The sequence below is a fragment of the Marmota monax genome, unplaced genomic scaffold, assembly GCF_021218885.2.
Source record: "Marmota monax isolate L192 unplaced genomic scaffold, Marmota_monax_Labrador192_F-V1.1 WCK01_AAM20220418_F8-fsc00012, whole genome shotgun sequence".
Classification (NCBI taxonomy): domain Eukaryota; kingdom Metazoa; phylum Chordata; class Mammalia; order Rodentia; family Sciuridae; genus Marmota; species Marmota monax.
Window position 1 is genome coordinate 31,960,980 of NW_026695227.1, and position 22,306 is coordinate 31,983,285.

The 22,306-nt window shown below is 39.6% G+C and overlaps 1 protein-coding gene across 6 annotated transcripts; it reads right to left on the reverse strand.

Annotated features, from left to right (window-relative positions):
* Nucleotides 1–1,251: 1,251 nt before the first annotated feature.
* LOC124087191 (natural resistance-associated macrophage protein 2-like) lies at nucleotides 1,252–22,023 on the reverse strand. Of its 6 annotated transcripts, XR_009225984.1 has the most exons (7): nucleotides 16,574–16,683; nucleotides 16,278–16,421; nucleotides 15,466–15,547; nucleotides 14,703–14,856; nucleotides 6,411–6,556; nucleotides 4,342–4,492; nucleotides 1,252–1,919 (listed from the first exon to the last, which is right to left on the reverse strand). XR_009225984.1 is itself a non-coding variant. In XM_058576324.1 (5 exons), the coding sequence occupies exons 1-4, from the start codon at nucleotides 16,752–16,754 to the stop codon at nucleotides 6,422–6,424; spliced, it is 552 nt and encodes a 183-aa protein (XP_058432307.1). In that variant the 5' UTR covers nucleotides 16,755–16,892; the 3' UTR covers nucleotides 3,713–4,492; nucleotides 6,411–6,421. The 6 variants fall into 6 exon arrangements, 2 of the variants coding, with proteins under 2 accessions (XP_058432307.1, XP_058432308.1); XR_009225985.1 differs by lacking the exons at nucleotides 16,278–16,421; nucleotides 16,574–16,683 and adding an exon at nucleotides 21,895–22,023; XR_009225982.1 differs by lacking the exon at nucleotides 16,278–16,421 and having other exon boundaries at nucleotides 16,574–16,892.
* Nucleotides 22,024–22,306: the final 283 nt, after the last annotated feature.

Genomic DNA, 22,306 nt, shown 5'->3' on the forward strand with positions numbered 1-22,306 from the left:
ATTTTCCTGTTGCTGTATTTTACTTGGCCACTGGCCTGGAAGAAATCAGCACTCCAGGTGCTGAATGCACATTTACTAGTTTTTCACAAACATTTATCCAGTATAGTAGTTTGTAGAAGTGTGTTTGCAAATGCAAAATGTGATTAAAAAAAAAAAAAAGACAGATCCTTTACTGGCCTTGAGCTGGGCTTCACAGAGATGTCTACATTTCTAAGATAAGAGAAGTTACCAATTGGGCTCCATGGGAACAGCTGGCAGGGGGAGGAAAGAAAGGGGAGAAGAAGCTCTCCCCTTCTCAGATATTGTCCTTGAAGAGTTAACTTGCCCAGAACAATGAAAGAAAAAAGCTGCTTTTATGTGAACTTATCCATACTGTGAACTTCTGAGCCCCTCCCCTTACATGCTGGGTATAAAGTTCTAAAACTACACAAACTCAGGGTTCAAGGGATTAAGTGATCACAGCAAAAGCTGTATCCTCTGAACCTGGCTGTAGCCAAATAAAACTGTTTCCTGCTATCTTCGGTGCCTTGCCTGGTGTGTCCCCTACAACAACATCACGGTAATACTTGTAAACTCAACTCTGTAACAAAGTTAAAGAGTGGAGAAATTCCCAGAGTACTTAACCTCAGTTTAACCTACTTCCTCTTCTTTTTATGAGTAGTGAAACAGGATACTCCTATTTTTTCCTATTTTTTATCTTTGTTTCTCCAACATTGTGGTCATAAAAATTCTGAGAAATGGAGTTTCCCAGGGAAGGAGGAAATATAACAAATTGGTTCATTTATTATCTCTATTAAGAAAACCAAAAAGTAGAGACTTTAGTTTTCCAGGTGAGAATTTATAACTGATGTTATTTCCATTTTAATTTTAAGATCTGAAGGACACTAACCTAAGCTGCAGTGTCGCTGCTGTTTTCTGAAGTCTCAAGAGCCCCTGAAGTAGAAATGAGGGAATTTTAGAGTATCATTTTAGAAAACTCCCTGCCACTTAGAAGGTCACACCATCATAAATGAAGCCAGGCGATATCTGAATGAAAGGGAGAAAAAAGTTTCTCCTTAAAAAGTAATAAAAGACTAGGGATATAGTTCAGTTGGTAGAGTACCTGCCTCACATGCACAAGGCCCTCGGTTCAATCCCCAGCAACACACATACACACACACACACACACACACACACACACAAGGCAATAAGTTTTAAAATAACACAAAGAAGTCAGACATTTTACTTTAATGATGAAAGAAGAAGGTGAAGTTCAAAGTCATACAGGGTTACAGACTCAGCACCTTGGAAGTCTATTGCCAACTAGCCAGACTGGCGACCTATGCTGGGTTCACAAAATATGACTACATCAATAACTGAGAAAATGGTGAAGAAAGCACGTAAGCGCACAGAAATACATTTTCAAAATCTGGGATAGCTCTCGACCTCAGGGGTCCATTGGAAAGAGAGAGACCCTTTTTATTGAGAAAGATACTCGAGAAAGTTCCACCCAAATGAGGCAAGGGATTGGGTTTCAAGGGAGTGTAACCCAGTCTCATTGGGTGACACCCACTCCCAGAGCTTCATTCCCCTGCCAAGTGGAGGTGAGATCCACTTGCTTCCGCACACAGGGGAAACCAGTCTCACGCCTTCATCGCTCAAGGCTAAGGGTCCTTGCTCACTCCTATGTGGCAGCTCCCAATGGAAGTCATAAGGAAATGATGAGTGATATGCTGGGGTGTATGCCACCCTGGAGTATATGGCATTGAAGAAAGATAGATAGCTGCCATTCAGTTCCAGCCAAGTGTACTTCCATGCAGGAGTGTGGGTCCAGTGTGACATATCTTCTGATCTTCAGTCAGATAATTATGTGTTATAGTATGGATCTGGAATATCACCTGAAGGCAACATGTTGAAGATTTGGTCCCCAGCTGTTAGCACTATTGGGAGATAGTGAAAAATTTAGAAAGCAGGGTCTAGTTCGAGGAAGTGACTTACTGGGGCATGCCCATGAAGGGTGTATCTTATCTTTGTCCCCTACCCCGCTTCCTGGCCTCCACGAAGTGAGGCCTTTCTATCATGATGTTTCTGCTTTGCCTCAGGCCCAAAGCTATGGTACCAGCGCACCATAAACTGAAATTTCTGACTCCAAGGGCCAAATATATTTTTCTTCCTTTAAGCTGTTTCCTCAAATAGTTTGTCACAGTGACGAAAAGCTGACTAACATTATAATAAAACTTTTATTCTTTTTTTTTTTCTTTTTTCCCTTAGATGGGGATTAAACATAGGGCCTGCACATGCTAGCCAAGTACTCTACCACTGAACTATGAATGAAGCCCAAATCTTTTAGTTCTTTAAACTTATTCATTATGGTGTGTGTGCATGTGTGTGTGCGTGTGTGTGTGTACACACGGATGCACATTCGAGTGTGTAGAGGAGGGTTGAACCCAGGGCCTCACACATTTTACTTTAATGATGAAAGAAGAAGGTGAAGTTCAAAGTCACACAGGATTTACAGACTCAACACCTTGGAGCTTTAGCCTTTTTTATTTATTTATTTTCATTTTGAGACAGGGTCTCACTAAGTTGTCCAAAAAGACTTCCAACTTGTAATCCTCCTGCCTTAACCTCCTGAGTAGCTGGGATTGTATGCATGCATCACTATGCCCAGTTCATTAAAAAAGTTTTAAGTAAAAAAATTCCTGGTCGGAAACAGGTATTAAAAAAAAACAAACAATTATGACCTACATGCAAGCAGGAAGTTCATGATAATGTGAACTAATCTTTAAGTCCCAGTCAAGTAGTAATCTGATACTACTTGGTATAAAAATCTTAAAATGAAATGCATAGCATTCCCTAGGACATTAAAAATGTTAAATACTAGTTACTCTTAGAAATAGACTTTGGACCTAGAAATGGTATTTAGAGTATTACTGGGAAAAGTGGAAAGAAAAGACATTGTGGAACTCTACAAACATCAGAAAGAAGATCAATACCTCCATTATCCATGTTAGAACTTAACACAGTTAAACGTTATTAATTTCTTCTTTTTCTACCATACAGTCAAATGCAAAATAAAATGAATTACATTGTGGCATTTAAAAAGCAATCATTGGGGAGCTAGGGATACATCTCAATTGGTAGAGTGCTTGCCTCTCATGCACAAGGCCCTGGGTTCGATCCCCAGCACCACAAAAAAAAAAAAAAAGCAATCAGTGATTAAAAGGATGGTTTTTTAGAACTTGTGGCTATATATTAAGCTTATTGGCCAATACCACCACATCTGTTTCATAAATTTAAAAATTTCAGGAAAAGCAACAACAGAGACAATGGCAACTATGAAAGAGGCCAATATCCAGGGTTAAATATGATTACTAAGTAGGAGAGATGTTTTCCTTGGAAATGATGTGCTCATATCAGTAGGTACTGAGGAGGTAATTTGATCAATTGCAATCAAAGTGAAACTTGACTGGCATAGCAAAATATCACTTTAAAAGATTCAGTTTGGCCAGTTCAGTGTGAAAATGAGCATTACTTCTTTTCCTTTCTCACTTGATTCAGACAACACAAACATCTAATTTACCTATATTTTCTAAAAAAAAAAAAAAAAAAAAAAAAAGAACTATCAGTTTTATATAACTTTAAAATTTTACCCAAACTGATATGCTCAGGTTTATATAAATATAGATAGTATATATATATATATAATTTTGATTTGGAATATCCCTTAAAATCTTGTGTGTTGAAAGGCTGGTCCCCAGTGCAGCCATGTTAAGAGTCAGGACTTTTAGAAGTGATTAGATCATGAGGACTCTGACCTCATCAGTGGATTAATCCATTGAAGGATTCATAATTTGAGTTGACTACTGGGAAGAGGTGAAAATGAAATGGGACTTAGTTGAAGGGAGAGGGACCTTGAGGTCCTATAACTTGTCCCTGGCCCCCCTTCCTGCTATAAAGTGGGCAGCTTTGTTCCATCACACCCTTCTATAGTGATACATTGTTTCACCATGACCCAGAAACAATGGAACCAGTTGATAATAAAATGAAACCTTTGAAACTGTGAGCCAAAATAAATCTTTCCTCTTTTAAGTTGATTTTCGCAGGTACTTTGTCATAACAGTGAAAAGCTAACACACACACACACACACACACACACACAGAGACATGTGTATGTAGACATATATATATATACTTGAAATCCCAGAAATCAAGACACAACCCATAAGGATGTGTGGCCATCACAGACCAATCATATAACTCTGGTTTTAAAGTGTGTGGGTCTCTCACCTTGTAATTGTTGGCTTTTAACCCTATTCCTATGAGGAAATCTCTACCTTTGTTCAAATAAACAAAAATTACCTTCAAATTAAAAAAGATATATTAAGACACTTGGCACAATAGAGCTTAGAGAAAGTGGTTCTTAGGCTGTTAGTCTTCTCGACACAAGCCAGTCAGTATCCACGGTGTTCAGAAGGTAGAGTTCAGGCCAAGCTGTCAATCCCAGGTGGTACTAAGGACAAAAGGGTAGGAAGAGAGTTAGACTGATTTTCAAGTAGTTAAATATTGACATGGACATATAAGTACCTATAGTCAGCATATTCATATAGGCCATTTTCCAGTACTGTTATGTTTTTCTTTCAGAAAAGAAAGGGCTTATGAATTCAGGAGTGTTTTTTTTTTTTTTTTTTTTTTTTTTAAGAGAGAGAGAATTTTTAAAATATTTATTTTTTTTTTCAGTTCTTGGTGGACACAACATCTTTGTTTGTATGTAGTGCTGAAGATCGAACCCGGGCCGTACGCATGCCAGGCGAGCACGATACTGCTTGAGCCACATCCCCAGCCCTCAGGAGTGGTTTTTGATGTTTAAAATAATAATACCTAGGGCTGGGGTTGTGGCTCAGTGGCAGAATGCTTGCCTAGCATGCATGAGGCACTGGGTTCAATCCTCAGCACCACATAAAAATAAACAAATAAAATAAAGGCATTCTGTTCATCCTACAACTATAAAAAAATAATAATAGCTATCTGGACACAGTGGTGCACGCATGTAATTCCAGATACTCAGGAGGCTGCTGAGGTAGGAAAATTACAAATGGCCAGCCTGGGCAATTTAGTGAGACCCTATCTCAAAATTAAAAAAAAAAAAGCAGGGGGCTGAGAATATAGCTCAGTAGAATAGTGCCCCTGGATTTAATCTGCAGTACCATAGAAAATAATAAATGAGTTGGGCTTCGTAGCACACACCTGTAATTCCAGTGGCTCAGGAGGTTGAGGCAGGAAGATCTTAAGTTCAAGTCCAGCCTCAGCAATTTAGTGAGGCCCTAAACAACTTATCAAGACCTTGTCTCAAAATATAAAATCAGCCAGGCATGGTGGCACACGCCTGTAATCTCAGAAGCTTGGGAGTCTGAGGCAGGAGGATTGTGAATTCAAAGCCAGCTTCAGCAATTTAGCAAGCCACTAAGCAACTCAGCAAGACCCTGTCTCTATATATATATATATATATATATATATATATATATATATATATATAAAAGGGCTAGGGATGTTGCTCAGTGGTTAAGCACCCCCGGGTTCAATCCCCAATACCAAAAATAAATAAATTAATTAAATAAAAATCCAAAGGGTTGGGGATACAGCTCAGTTGTAAAGTGCCCCTGGATTCAGTTCCCAGTTCCAAATGATGATGATGATAATGATGATAGGAGCTGAAATAATTAAATATTGAGAGAGGGCCGTTTGCCCTCAATAAAATTAGCACTCTGTCCTTGTGGCACACTGCCTCAGGATAAAAATTCAGACCAGGATGAGAGCAAATATATACTTAGTGTTTTGTACTTCTGTACTGTGTGTATTGGAAATCAGATTTCAAACGGTCTAACTCCTAAGCCCTGTAATCTTGGCCCCGTTATCCCTTGGCACTCAAGCAGAAAAAGGAGTTTTATTAAAAAGACAAAAAGCTGGGACTGGGTTTGTGGCTCAGTGGTAGAGCACTTGCCTAGCATGCATGAGGCACTGGGTTAATAAACAACAACAAAAAAGCTTCCTTAAAAAAAAAAAAGACAAAAAAATGTGCTGACAGAGGGAGATGATGATCCTGGTTTAGTCAACCTTTCATCACTGTCACAAAATACCTTAGAAAATCAACTTAGAGGAGAAAAAAAATTTTAAGGAGAAGAAATTTCCTTTGCCTCACATTTTCAGAGGTTTCAGTCCATAGTCAGCTATATTGCTTTTAGGTCTGTGGCAAAGCAGAAACATCGGGGAGGAAGGGAATGGCAGAGGAAAGTGGCTGGACTCATGGCAGCCAAGAAGCAGAGAAGGGGCCAGGGACAAGATAGAGTCTCCATAGGCATGCCTTGGGGACTTACCTCCTTCAATAGACCCCACTTCCTAGAGTATCCACCATCTCCCAATAGCGCAATCACCTGTGAATCCGTCAGTGGACTAATTCATTGATGAGGTTACAGCCTTCATGATTCAACCACTTCCCAAAAGCCACACTGCAGAACACTGCTGCACTGGGAACCAAATCTCCAACACGTGATCCTTTGGGGGACATTCCAGATCCAAACTGTAATGTTTGCCAAGCTGAATCAGAACCACCTCAGCTGATTTTAAAACATATTCCCACACCCCCACTCCTAGAAAACCGAATCTGAGTAATTTGTGTTCAAATCTATAAAGTTCTATTTCTCTTTACTCTTTTTCTCTCCTGAATATTGCTTGGGATAGTCACTGAGTTCATTTTACTCTTCTATTATTACTCAGGGGTTTAGGAACATCACGGCCCCTTAGCACCAACAGTCTGTAAGTTAATGCAGAATGTAGACTATAAAACTGCGGAGACTCACCCAGCATCAACAAAGGAGTCCTAAGTATAAATGAAGGGAGATGAAGAAAAACACAACTTTTAGAGATAATTTCACTAAAAATTGGGGCCACATGACAAAATTGCACTCTGTTGGAGTAGCAGTGATCCAAAACTAGATCAGCAAGTTTGTTATATAGGGTCTCATAATCAGGAAGTTAAACTATAGGGACATTGTAAATTGTTCAAGGCTTGTTAAGTATCCATACATTAATTTATAAAAAGAAGTTATACCTAACATGGTGTAATGGAAGAGGCATTGGAATTTTCCAGCCCCAAATCCTAAAACCTGATTCAACTCATTTGTAAAATGGGAATCATTTCTACATTTGGAAATATTAAGTACACTGACTATCTCATGAAGGTATACACACACACACACACACACCAGGGATTGAACCCTGGGTCACTTAACCACTGAGCCACATCCCCAGATCTTTAAAAAAAAAAAATTATTTTGAGACAGCATCTCACTAAGTCCCTAGGGCCTTGCTAATTTGCTAAGGTTGTTTTTGAACTTGTGATCCTCCTGCCTCAGCCTCCTGAGTCACTGGGATTAAAGGCATGCACCACCATGCCCAGTCAATAGATATATTTTTAACACACTATCAGTTACTCTGTCTTACCTCACGGGTGTGTTGTGATAACTATGTGAAGATAACATACACCAGATGGTGCCCAGCACTGAAGCATTCCCAGTTAGTGGGCTAGATATGCGTCAACACTGGCTTTAAAGAAGGGAAACAGCTCTTTGGGCCAGTTTGCTTTTTCACTTTAAGGTCTGACTTGCAGACTTTAATAACTAATTGCAACTGTCAGACACACTGACATTCAATGAACCCTTTCCCCAGTGAGCAAAGATGGTGGATGCCCTCAGTATGTCATAAACAATGATGAGGCCCATAGCATGAATCACTTAGATGACTTAGAAGATTGAATTTCTTCACTGGAGTAGTTGGCTATGTGGTTCTGAGATATTGAGAAATAGAGCCAGTGGGCACAGGAATATGTTAAAATACCTTTGGGGAAGACAGGTGATATCATATTAAGAATATTACTATTCTTAAATATTGTTAGGGCAGGATCATGGAGGAGCTGACCATATTTTTTAATATTTATTTTTAGTTGTAAGTGAACACAATATCTTTATTTTATTTTTATGTGGTGCTGAGGATTGAACCCAGTGCCTCATGCGTAGTAGGCAAACCCTCTATCACTGAACCACAACCCCAGCCCAAGAGCTGACAATTTTAACACTGCCAAAAACATCTAAATTTTTAAAAATTTAGCAGAGGCCAAACAAGTCAACCAGTTGGCAACTTCTGAGTTAAAACATATTCCAGCACTATTTAGACTATTAAGTAAATGCATTAATGTGTTGGTTTACAGGGTATTGCTAGACAACAAAGTTTGGTATCTTAATCCAGCATGAAGGGTACATTATATATTATACTAGATGGAAATGAACATGTGGGCTCTGGCATTAAGCCACTCAAGTTGAAGGACTAGCACATAATAATGAGTTCACCACCTTTTCACTCATAAGCTAGGGTCCCAGGAAAGGCTGACATCATTAGAATACATTGATCTTACCAATGAAGGAGCAAAAGCCAAAGTTAGAGGAAATTTTTCAAATGAGACTCTTCAGAATGTTTTGTATCCTATTTTAGTTGTGAAACTAAACCAAAACTAAGAAAAGAAAGCTAAATGAAGAATGCCAACTTTGAAAATTTCTTTAGGATTACTTATAGTATTCAATTCCTGTAAAATAGTCAGGGAGAGCTTGCAACATAAAGGTAAAATGGAATTTTGGTGTTGCTCTTGGGACAAATCAAGGACTATGTGTGGTGAGAGAGCATTAGCTTTAACTATTAAGTTCCTTGTGCTGAGCTTTGTCTTTGTTTTTAAGAATGGGTGCCAGAATTCCCATTGACGTCATGTCTGCCAAAATGCTCATTTATTTTTAAGCTAAGCAATTTTGGTTTTTCTCTTTGAATTCTCACGAAATTTTGTTGGCAGCAAATACTGTATGTAAACGCCTACTTAAAGAAGTGGTGAAACAAGACTACTAATGAGACAAATATTTTGCTTAAAGAAAGGCAAAATAATTTTTTCAAGTTTAAACATGGTAATGATGTGAACTTCAGCTATAGCAAAATTAAGTGGGTAAAAAGAATTAGTGTGTTGGTGTCTGCAACTAACCTCAGCCTTCTAAGGCTACCATTTATGTCTCTGCCTCTTCAAGGAGAAAAGTGTGCCAGATGGTAATGGATATTTCTGTATATCTGTATCAAAGTGGTTGAGACACCGTTAATAAAGTATTTCAAGGTTAAGAATTTTAAAAAATGAAACATACTTGGAAAAGGAAAAAAAATTTAATTGTGAATCAAGTTTGTATATTGTTAAATGCACACTAAAATCTTAGCTTTAACTACTCCAAACACCCCTAACTCCTTAGGACCTCACAGGAGCCAAACTGACTCTTTCCCAGGCCCTGTCCATTTCCAGCATACTGTAGCAGTGTAATTATTTCATGTCACTTTTAAGGACAATGAGAACCAATTTACAAAAGGTACAGTTTTACATCTTTCAACATCTTACACAAACTGCCAAAATGCATGCTGCACATGCTGGCATTGGCAGATTTAAACTTCACAATGTTTGTTGCATCCACAGCACTGGTTCAAGCACACTTTCTCTCTGTGACTAAATGGAATATGGGAGTGTCTGACACTAAAATACTATAATCATAATATTACAAAATGTAATTTAACTGGGAAGAAACATTCAATTATTATAAGTCATAAATATAAAGGTTAAAAGAACAGTAGCAGCTTTTACCTGGACTCCTAATTGTTTGTGTATCTGAGACTGACTGGACCTACCAGATACAGGGCTAAGGCAAATGTTACTACACTGTACTTACAAGGATTGATTGATTGATTGATTTAGGTCAATTTGACTGTAACCTACCACAACCTGAGAAAAGATGAAGATGTCAGTCCCTAATACCTTCAGAGTACCTTTAGAACCAGTTTGGAGAATGATGGTAGTAGGGGGAGAGGGCAGGTATGAAGGGGAACAGTTAGTGGAACGTCATCTGTGATTCTTTACTGCATTACCGCAGGGGCAAAGAAAAATGACAGTCAGTGAAACACAGTTCTTTACCATTAATGCCTCATAAAAGACTGTCTGTGCTTTTGACTATGTGCAAAATGTCAGTAAGAATCTTTTGCAGACTCAGATGAACAGAGAACGTCAATCAACCGGGACTCCAGAAGGAAAGCTCCAAACCTGAGAAGTCCTTCCATGTCATTCCCATTACCGTTCTCACCAGATTATGGCCTCGGAACACTTTTGCTTATTGATCTCCAACAGACAAATGTGATTTGATTTGACAGAATCACACAGCCTTAGGCTCCACAAGTAAAAATGTCAGAAGTGGCTGAAAGAGCAGCAGCTCCATGCTGAAGACACCCATTTCCTCTAACTCCAGAGCTCCGCCATGTGGTCTGTTTTCCCTCTGAGGGAACTGCTGAAGAGAGGTAGCCTGGTGCCACCTTGCTGAGGGAACTTGGAACCACAGTGACAACTACTGACTTGCTGACACAGCATGCTTTGTAATGGTTAGGTCCATATAGCTCCTGAGACTGCTTTGCAAGACATCTTGAACATGCAGCTGAGTGTTGCATCAGAGAAACATTTGGGCAACAGGTGTCTTTCAGGAATAAAGCAGATGGTTCTTCTTTCCCTTCTGAGTCTTCTCTCCCCACCCCCAAAGTCTCATGAGAAAGTCAGTTTATAAATGCTGCTATCTTTTTCTATCACCTCCTTGTTAGAGGAGGAGGGTGACGTTTTTATAACTACATGTATCAAGAGTAAACGTCAGGAAAGTTCTGTGGTAAGAGGTGTTATTAACCTCAGACTCCCACAAAAATCCTGGTAACCTTTCAATCTCTGAGAAAAACCTTCAGACGTGATTAGTAACCACCAGGTACAGGTGGGTTTTGCTGTTTGTTCATTTTTTTACCTTCATTATGCATTCCCACCCCACTTAACTTCTGCTGAGAAACTTAAAGTGGAAGAAAGTTAAAAGAATCCTGAGCCTGACAGAGGCAGAGCTATCTTGATTTTATATTTTATATGGATGAAATCACTAGTTGAGATTTTTATAATTAAAATAATTGAAAGGATATGCATAAAAGTAATTCTCAGTCTGTAAAGATCAAATATCTTCTCTTCTTTTTTTTTTTCTTTCTTTTGGTACTGACAATTGAACCCAAGGGCACTTTACCACTGAGGTACATCTTCAGCCCTTTTTTATTTAGTTGTAGTTGAACACAATACCTTTATTTTATTTATTTTTATATGGTGCTGAGGATCGAACTTGGGGCCTCGCACGTGCTAGGCAAGCACTCTACCACTGAGCCATAACCCCAGCCCTCTTTTTTTATTTTTTATTTTGAGACAGGGTCTCACTAAGTTGCTTTAGGGCCTCACTAAATTGCTAAGTCTGGCCTTGAACTTGCGATCTTCCTCCTTTAGTCTCCCAGTCACTAGCCATTATGCCTGGCTTCCATTATTTTTTGAGAAACAAAACTTGCATACCTGTAGGTACCAAATCTATAGTTTAATTATGACAAATGCACTACGTTTCCTTTTTTTTTTTTTTTTTACAGTACTGGGAATTGAACCCAGGGCCTCATGCATGCTAAGGAAGTGCTCTACCACTGTGCTATTTCCCCAGATCTGCGTTTTCTAATTAAAAAAAAAAAAAAGTCTGGTTAGGAATCATGCACAAAGAATTCTCTCAAAGGATAAAACAAGTTGGCCCTTGGACAGCAACCTAAGACTTTAGTATTGGAATAATAGCATCTAATGTTAGCTTTTCAAAGATCCTTCCTAATCCAATTTTCATGTAGGAAGTCCAGATTTTTAAAAATTCCTCTCTCAAATGTATATGGAACAACATGCCTGTAATCCAAGAAGCGCAGGAGACTGAGGCAGGAGAATCGCGAGTTCAAAGCCATCCTCAGCAACAGCAAGGTGCTAAACAACTCAGTAAGAACCTGTCTCTAAACAAAATACAAAATAGGGCTGGGGATATGACTCAGCAGTTGAGTGCCCCTGAGTTCAATTCCTGGTCCCCCCCCCCCCCCCCCCCCCCCCCGCATACCACCCAGAAATACATACATGGAACAAAGTCTTTCCCAACCAGCAGTTGAGTCCTAAATCCAGTGTGTGCAATAGCATATATCTGTGACTATCTTCACACAGGAAGCCATAAAAACACACTGACTCTCAGGGCTACCGGAAGAAGACAGAGGAGTGATCCTGGGTTTACTTAGTATAGACATCAGTGGCTTCTTCAGTCAGCAGAACTTTGCTTACTGTGTGACCAGTCTAGGAAGGACTTGCCCAGTACAATCAAGTATTGCTAGCCCTGGAAGATGACATAGTCATCACTCTGAAGAGCCCTCTCCTCTACCATGCTGGTCATGTGGCCCTGCTCAGATGAAACCTGCTCCCTTTCTTAAACATCCAGCTTTGCCCATATTCTTCCATGACCCCGTGTTGCCCAAGTCACTCTTCAAACCCTGCGTTGCTTTCACTATATCCTCGAGTCTACCTTTCTCAACAGTGTTGAGGGAAATATAGAAGGGCTTAGGCAGCCAGGGAAAGATGGCGTGTGAGGAGGTTGGGGGCAGGGCCAGAACACAAGAGCATGTAGAGGGTCTTCTGATGAGGTCAACTTCCTGCATGACAAAAGTGGACACAAGTGGAGAACTCAATCAGACAGACACTTCTGTACTCATGCTCCTCAGCAGGGGATCCAATAAAAAAAAAACTAAAACAGACGCATGGAAATAGGAGTCATCAATGAATAATGGTGAGGAGAGCATGGACATGGGAGGAGATAAGGAAAGGAGGAAATTCCAGAGACCATAAAAAGAACAAGCCAAAACTCCCCCACTGGATTCCCAGCTCCGGGGCCTCTTCTCTTTGGAGAAGTCTGTCTGTCCCTTTTGCAATAAACCTGCTGCTTGCTTGCTATCTATGAGTCCTGTTCTTCAATTCTTTGCTGAATGGAGACAAGGAACCCTGCACTCCTAGATGGTAACAGTTTGCCCATGCTCTTCAAAACTGAGTTCTCTGTTCCTACTGCTTTGTTTGTGGCTCATTTCTTTCATGCAATGGGGAGTTACCTGATGACCACTTTTTTCAGTCCTCCCAACTCCCCATCATAAGGAATGGGAAGAATGATGGACAGACTCATATGATGGGCATAGTCCCCTGAGCTGCTCTGTGAATTTCCTATTTTGGAGATAAACGGCAGTGACTCATTCTAGAATCAGCCTTCACCTTGAAAAATGGGACTTCAATAATCTCACTAGTGTCAGGTTGCATGAGGACAACTTGCCCTCTTTACAATTAATTTGCAAGAGGGAAAGGCTCCTTTGACTTTTAAGCAAATTGTAAAAACAATTGCTATCGAGGATGTATTCAGTTACTTGGGTTTCCTAGGCCCTAGGATCAGTGTTATCCTTGTATGATGAAGATTTATTGGGAAGGGAAAGATGAAGGATATTCTAATCCAGGACACATTTTTTCAATACTCTCTAAAGTGATTTTCTCAATCGGATACCTAACCTGCTGCAGATACTGGCATAAGGACTAGGTTAGTGTTCTAGAGATCAACCTGACACTAGATCAGTACATCTCCAGCTTCCATCTTTAACCATCTTTGTAACAGAAATGGCATTAATTATGCTGTTTCAGAGAAATTGGTTTAGAATAGGGAGGTAGATTTGCTGCTGTTGTTGCTATTGCTGTTTTCACTAATACAAGCAATGTTAATGAGGATCTGGATAATTGAGAATATATAATTCTACTTTCCTAAGAAAACTACCATTATCATTTTCACATAATTTACTCTAGATATTAAAATAATTATTTTCATCATCTGGCTACAAATAATTTTGCATTTCCTTTCTATGTTGGTATGGTTTTTATAACCAGGGTTTTAAAAATAATGACTCTAAGAATAATTGATATCACTATTTATTTATTTATATATTATTTATTTATATATATTTATTTATATATATATTTATTTATATATTAATTAATTAATTATTAATTAATATCACTATTTATTTATTTCCTTAGAGAGCTAATAAGTGGTGGTGCTCATCTGGGCTGTGAACCCACCTGTGTCCCACCCTAAAGTTCTAAATCACACTGCACTGTCCCCTTCTCTAACTCCATTATATACCGCTATCCACACTTTATATTTCAACTTTCCTTCAGTTCCTCAAACATACCACGCTTTTGTACATGGAAATCATAGACAAGTCACAAAAATAGAAAAATGTCAGATCTTAGGAGCCAAAGTAAATTGCATGGTTAAAAATATAAATGGCTGATTTGATGATGCCATTTTTTAAAATATTAGTTGTTGATGGGCTTATTTTTAGGTGGTGCTGAGGATCGAACCCAGTGCCTTATATGTGCTAGGCAAACATTCTACCACTAAGCTACAACCCCAGCCCAATAATGCCATTTTAATTGCCTCAATAACCAGGGGGCAGACTGTCATATGCTTTTTGGAATCCATTCATTTTTTTTAATAAATTTTTTTTAGTTGTAAATGGACACAATATCTTTATTTATTTATTTATTTATTTATTTATTTATTTATGTGGTGCTGAGGATCAAATCCACTGCCTCATACAAGCTAGGCAAGTGCTTTACCACTGATCCACCACCTATTCATTTCTGAATGTCAGGTAGCCCACTTCTACCATCCCAGATACCCATGCCCCTGCCTCATCAAGACTGTACTTACCAAGTAGAACACAAACCTCAGATAAGCCACACTGATCACAGCCGCCACGACATACAACACCATGTTCCCTAGTTCCTGGACATAAACCACTACAAAGTACATGTTGATGGAAGATAAGATGAGGACTAAGATCCCACTGGCGATGCTCCAGCCTCTGTGAAAGAATGAGCACAATCACTGGTGGAAAAGTTCAACCTGGCCACGGAGAGAAAAGGAAATAGCATCTTGAGGGGTAAACAGGTCAAGAGTTAGAGGCACTGTAAAAGGAACTGAAAAATGGTTCTTGCTATGTCCTGGATTAGGTTAAATGAGTCCATGATGGAAAATGACAGGGGGAAAGATGGGGAAAAAATTATCATGAAATAATCTCACATCCTTAGAAAAACAAAAAAACCTAGAAATGCAATGAGCCATTCTGTTAGTTTATGAAAATAAGTTATTTCAAATACTTCCAATACCCTTCAAAGGTACTAGTTTATGCCTTTCTCATTAAGATTAATTAAGACAGAATTGAAATGATTAAAACTTCAGTTGCTGAAGCCGAACAGTTAAAACCCTAAAAATTGAAAGAAAACGTTCTTTCTCTTCCATTTCTACATTCATACTCTCCATTGACAGTGCCCAAAAGGAAGCAGCTAGCAATCACCTCTCAAGGCATATACTTCCCCCCCAAAAAATGGCCTGTTAGATAAAAATATCCTTTTTGCACATATCACCCCCCACCTCACCCCCACCCCCGAGAAGAACCAGAATGAGCACGTACATATTCCATTTCCATTGGGAAAGTCCTTCATTATTGGCTGCAAGCTTGTAAATGTGAGGCCAGGTTTGATAGCAAAGGGAAGCTAGAAAGGAAAGAAGTAAGATCAGATGGGGCCACTAGGAGCCCTATCCTACCCCAGAGAACAGAACAGTTTGTGCTAAGGAAACAAACACTGCCTTACCTATTTGATGAGAAATAATTATTCCTAGCATTCCCAAATGCTCAAGCATTATGTTGAAATGTGTGGAGCTATCCTTAATCTAGCATCAAGGATGATCAGGATGATCATCAGTTTTTGTTTCTTTTTGCAATACTGGGGATTGAGCCCAGGGTGTTCTACCACTGAGCTACATCCACAGCTCTAATTTTTTTTTTTTTCAATTTTGAGATAGGGTCTCACTAAATTGTCCAGGTTGGCCTTGAACTTCCAATCCTCCCACCCAGTCTATTGAGTAGTTGGAGTTATAGGCTTGTGCCAGTGTGCTCAGCAGGTTTCTTTGCATGCTTACAAATGTTTGTACTTGACTTGCATTCTTAACTTCCATAGGACCTAGCACAGTATCATACAGTGTTCCTGCTGGATTAAAAAACTACAATTTTGTGTTCTATATGTTGGCATATAGCTTATAATTCCAATTCAACAGGTTAAAAAAACCCAAATCATTCCTAGAAGCTATTTAGATTAAAGGATTTCATATACATTTCTTGCATACTAAGACCCAGGCCTCTTTCTTCCTCTCCATTTCCCCTCCAAACCCAGCACAGTTTTGCTCTCTGACTACATGGGATGAGTTTCCCCAGACCCTGCTCACCTGTAAGCTCTGCAGAACATTCAGGAAGTCATTCATTCCCATTAGATGCTCTACATCTTGGAAGACAGCAACAAGCAGAGTGGGGATGAGAGCAAAAGAGCATGTCACTCAAACAAAATGTGACCATTTTAGGTTCAGGAATCCCTGAAAGACAACACAGGAATGGGATGACAGGCTGGACCTGGAAGAAGAAAAGCGGGCGGGGGGGGGGGGGGGTTCTGGAGAGACTTTAGAAGCACAGGACTAAGGAATATATAAAAAGTATGCCATCTCCCCTGTTCAACAGCAGCACATACCTCCATGACAAACTGACCAGAATAGGTTTCTGTCATGGTGGAGCTCAATCCAGCAGCCAAGATCCCCACTGCCCAGATGCAGAGTGCCCCGAAGTAACATCCCAGCACAATACCCTGGGACAGGCAAGGGAGAAGATATTTCTGTGTCAATCATCTGCTTAGAAAACACCCAAAACACCATTTCTCTGTGACATTTCTCTTTGCCAAGAGTCACCTATACTAGCACTGGCACTGTTCCAGAAGGTAGGCCCAGGTCTTGAACTGATTCTAGAGGTTTTCAATCTCAACATTGCTAGATGTTCCTTCGTTCCTAAGTCCAGTCTGCTCTCTCAAAGCTCTAGGCCTTCACCTGCAATCACCATGTTCTTCTTTTTTCTGTTTTAGTACTAGAGATTAAATCTAGGACCTCACACTTGCTGGGGAAGTGCTCTGCCTCTGAATTATATCCACAGTCCTTTTTAAATAAATTTACTTTGAGATAGAATCTCACTAAGTTGCATAAGCTGGCCTTAAACTTGCTGTCCTCCTACCTCAGCATCCTCAGAAAATAGGATTACAGGATTGCACTATCTTGCCCCAGTTGCAATCCCCATTTTAATACTGAAAAAACAGAAGTCTACACCAAAATTTCTAAATTATATTTCCTAACACACTATTTTGGAAAAAAAAGTAGTAGGAATGTAAAAAAAGGGCTAATAAATATAGGAGATGCTGTATACTACATAATCAGCTCTTGAAGATCAAAATGAAACCAGTATAAAGGGACTGAGAAACCCTAGTAAGCAATACTTTACTGAGAACATTTTCTTTAGTCACCTCAATCAACATCCTGTAAAAGAATGTACTGTCCCTGAGAGTTTGGGAACAGCTGGTGTACAGTCCATCTTTTCAACTGATTCTCTATTCCCTCCCATGTAATCTAAAATGCTTGTCTGGCATTTGGACCTCTGAAATAAATGGCATTCCAGAGGAGATAAACCTGCTCAGAATTGAAGTGAAGTCACAAAGACCAGATAATATGCTGAGAAGATTGAGCCAAGAACAAAGATCATAACCTCCAGAGGCTTGCCCCTTTGTAGATGGGGCAAGAGTTGAGTTATCTTCAGGGAAGAGGCCAGCATGGGGACTGCTACTATTTTTACACACATCAACTTAGAACCCAAAAATGTTTAAGAGCAACTTTTACCTTATATGCCAGGACCAGATGAGAAGAGCTCTCCAACACATCACAAAACAAGTCCTCTCAAGAGGCAGCTAGAGGAAAACCCTAGAGGCTGGTTGTGATGGGGATAGAGGCTGGCAGTACTTTACTTGGGATCCATCAATCTTTCCACACTCCCATGCCATCAAAGTCTTTACTGAGAGCTGATATGGCAGTACACAAATGCTGGGGCATTTTAAGTGAGGACTGCATACTAAGACCTGAGCCTAGTTTTTCCTCTCCATTTCCCCTCAAGACCCAGCACAGGGCTTACCATCTGACTATGTGGGATGAGTTTCTTGAGGAGAGGCCCTCAAGAAGGCTTCAAACATGAGAGGGAAAGGGAGTCCTTAGTCAAAACAGAGTCAGTAGTCAGAGGTCCTACTGGTGGGAAATAAATTGGGATTAAAACCACATAGGTGGGGCTGGGGTTGTGGCTCAGTGGTAGAGCATTTGCCTAGCACATGTAAGGCACTGGGTTGAATCCTCGGCATCACATAAAAATAAACAAATAAAATAAAGGCATTCTGTCCATCTACAACTACAAAAATTAAAAAAAAAATCCACATAGACAATCAAAAATCAGGAGGACACAATTCAAAATGAAGAAACAAAGCCTGAGCTGGTCACACTTTCTGTTTCCTACTTGCTGACTCTTTCCAACCTGTTACTCAAATGGCAAGACTGACCAGCAGGCAGGCAGAAGTTGATAGACAGGAAACAAAAGGGGATGACAAAAAGCTGAAGAGTCTGAAGCCATCTAAATAACAGCTGAGGCCATCCTGAGCCTGAGGACAGCTTCCTTCCCAGACAAAAGTGGGAACGATGGGTCCAATCTTCTTCAGTCACCACACTATAGACTGACTGGTGCACAGTGACTAGCGTTGTGGGGTACAGCATGGGACCAAAGAGCCATTTTTCAGAGTCAATGTTGTATTTCTCCAACCCCATCCCAGTCTGCATTTTACCCTAACACTCACCACTTGCTCGATGGTTTTCCAAAAAAAGTGCTTCATCAGAGACTGAGATGACAAAGACGTTGATGATGAAGGAAACAAAGAGGGCAATGCAGGATTCAGTGAAAAAGTACTTGTTGGGGCTGGGGATGTGGCTCAAGTGGTAGCATGCTCGCCTAGCATGCGTGAGGCACTGGGTTCAATTCTCAGCACCACATAAAAAAAATAAAATGAAGGTATTGTGTCCACCTAAAACTAAAAAAATAAATATTTTTTTAAAAAAGTACTTGTTGGCTTCTCAGACTTCCTGCTTATTGGCCCGGTTTACCTGTCTAGACTAGGGAGATAACAGCCGCATTCATTTATGGAGCACATGGAAATGAGTTTCTTAGGAGTATTTCAGGACTTTGGATATCAGTCCTGAAATGTCAGCGGAGAGATTCAGAGGGCAAACAACTGATTAGATGAAATGAGGGAGACCCAAGACTTACCTATATCCTAGTTCACTAAGCAATTAAGAACTCCATTCCCTTGGAGAGCACTGTGCATTTTCCAAATAGGGACCAGTGACTAAGTACTACTGACTCTCAGATATTGTGGCAGGAAGGAACACCGACCTACAAAAACAAGCTGATTTTGGTCCTAAAGGTATACAACCTGACTTATAAAGGTCTCTGAAATCATCCAGCAAAAGACTGCACAAGACTAACTGATATAGTATCAGGCTTTGAAGATTTAAACACAAGAGGCTTGGTGCACTTTATTTATTTATATTTAAATTTTATTTTATTTATTTATTTTTTAATATTTACTTTTTTAGTATTTTTAGGTGGACACAATATCTTTATTTTACATTTATGTGGTGCTAAGAATCGAACCCAGTGCCTCATGCATGCTAGGTGAGCGCGCTACCACTTGAGCCACATCCCCAGCCCAAATTTTATTTTATTTAAATACTTTATTTTGACTATTTTTTGTGTGGTTCTGAGAATTCATCTCAGGAGTACTCTACCACTAGGTAATATCTTCAGCACTTTTATTATTTTTCTGAAATAGGGTCCTGCTAAGTTGATCCTATTGTGATCCTATTGCCTCAGCCTCCTGAGTCACTAGGATTATAGGCATGTGTCACTGCACCCAGCATCAGCCCTTTTATGAAGAACATTAGCTCTGCTTCTCTGTTAAATCAGTAATATCTGGTCAATTTGGTAATAAAAACAGAGTCCAAGTATGTGGACTTGGAAATATCCAGTCTTGGAAAAGGGCTCTAACAGATATATTGTGTCTCTTGCAATTAAAGGAAAAGACCTCATGAACGGTCCAGAAGGCCACTGAGATAAGACCTTATTTACCTTAACTAAGGTAGAATGCATGTAAATGTTTGGTGATATGATGAGAGCTCCCATGATGCCCACAGTCTGCTCATTCTGTGGGGTGCAACAACCAGAACAGGGTGACAAGAACATGCCCTGGAGTTCCTGACTCTGGCTGGGTTTCACTGTGACATACTACATACCAATATAACAACTATTAGCCTTTACCAAAACATAAGATGGGGTAAGAAGGTAACATAGTACTGGGGACCTGTTGATTTGTATATGTGGTATCCCCCACAAGCTCACATGAGACAATGTAAGAACATTCAGAGGTCAAATGAGTAGTTTATGAGAGCTGTAACCTAATCCACTGATACGGATCAACTGGTTGGAAACTGTAGGCAGGTAGGGTATGTCTGGAGGAAGTGGGTCACTGGGGGCGTTCCTTTGGGGTATGTATTTTATCCTTAGTGAGCAAAGTTCTCACTCTGTTTTCTGATTGCCATGTTCTGAGCCATTTTCTTCTGCCTCACCCTTTAGCCATGATGTTCTGCCTCATCTTGGGCCCAGAGCTATGGAGTTAGAAAACCATAGACTGAACCTCTGAAAACAAAACAAAACAAAAATACTTTAAATAAACAAATAAAAGTAAACAAGGCTTAGAAGAGAATTCAGGAGCCAGGCATGGCGGCTCATTTCTGTAATGCCAGTGCCTTGGGAGGCTGAGGCAGGAGGATCGCAAGTTCAAAGCCAGTCTCAGCAACTTAGTGAGGCCGTAAGCAACTTAACTTAATGAGACCCTGTCTCAAAATAAAATACAAAAATGGCTGTGGATGTGGCTCAGCGATTAAGCACCCCTGAATTCAATCCCTTGTACAAAAAAGAAAAAAAAGAAAAAAGAAAAAGAATTCAACACTAGATTTTCTTTATGTTTTATATCATGTTACAGATGAACAAAACAGTTGTGTAGCTGTGCATAGAACACAATTAATATTTTAAAGAACAAATGCTAATGACCTTATTGTTATTAATTTCAAAGTAAATTCCTGAGAGACAAACCCAAGTATACAGAATCAATTATTAACTCTCCACACTTATCAAGCTTCTGTTCCCCCATGTTTGTCTAAAAATTGGCTGTCTTTGGTACTCGCATATGATGAAAGACTTACTCATAAAAATTTCTCATACATCCTTTTCCCTGATTCAGCATTTTTCTTGGAAACCTTGGACCAAACTGCATAATCAACTCATAGATTAGATACAGTTTTTAAAGTTTAGCCAGGCCAGTAAGCAGAAACCAGTTTATAAAAACTACGCAGAGAAAAGTGCTATTACTGCAAATAGTGATACTGATTTCTAGGAGTGTCTGGTTGGGGCACAAATCAAGAAATAGTCACTGTGTCACCTATAATTCATTAACTCTTTGGATACAAAGAAAATTTAAGCTGAAATTAATATAAACCTGAATGAACAAAAACAGAACTACATTTGGCTAGCACCAAGAATAACCATGCAAACCCCTCCCTAAACCTCTCCAAGGCTATTCTACTGTCAGGATGGCCAACTTGGTACCAGGAATTCTATTCTGTAAAGTCTTTAGAGCATCCAGTTGTTTTGGACTAGGAATCTCTGCAGGCCTTCCTGCACATGGATCTTGGCTATAGATTATATTCCTTCAAAATAAATAGCCCAGGGCTGAACTGGCTTTTTGTTGAAACATACAATACCATTAAATCATCCTAGCATTGTTACTGTCTTTTACAGTGAAAGACTAAACAAAAAACAAAACCTTGTTTCAAAAAACTAATGAACAGGGCTGGAGTTGTAGCTCAGTGGTAGAGCACTTACCTAGCATGTGTGAGGCCCTGGATTCAATTCTCAGAACCACGTATAAATAAATAAAATAAACGTCCATCAACAACTTAAAAAAACAAAAAAACAACCAATGAACAGTGTATAACACTTGCCTCATATCAAATGCTTCCAGCTTCTGCAAGCCTAAAGGGGAAATGCAGCAGTGAGCTCACAGAAGGCACTTCCCCAGTAGCCATGTGATAGAAAGTGGCTCCTTTGATTGCCACTCCCATTCCCTCTTGACTTACCATATTTGTCCAAAAAGAGAAAAATAAAAATATCTGCAATGATGATGAGAATTCCACCCCAAAGGGGAACCCTAGGTTAGAGATCAGAAGTGGAGATTAAGGGAAAGATTGAAAATTAATTGAAAAACATTCTCCTCCCACTGATGCAGAACACTTGC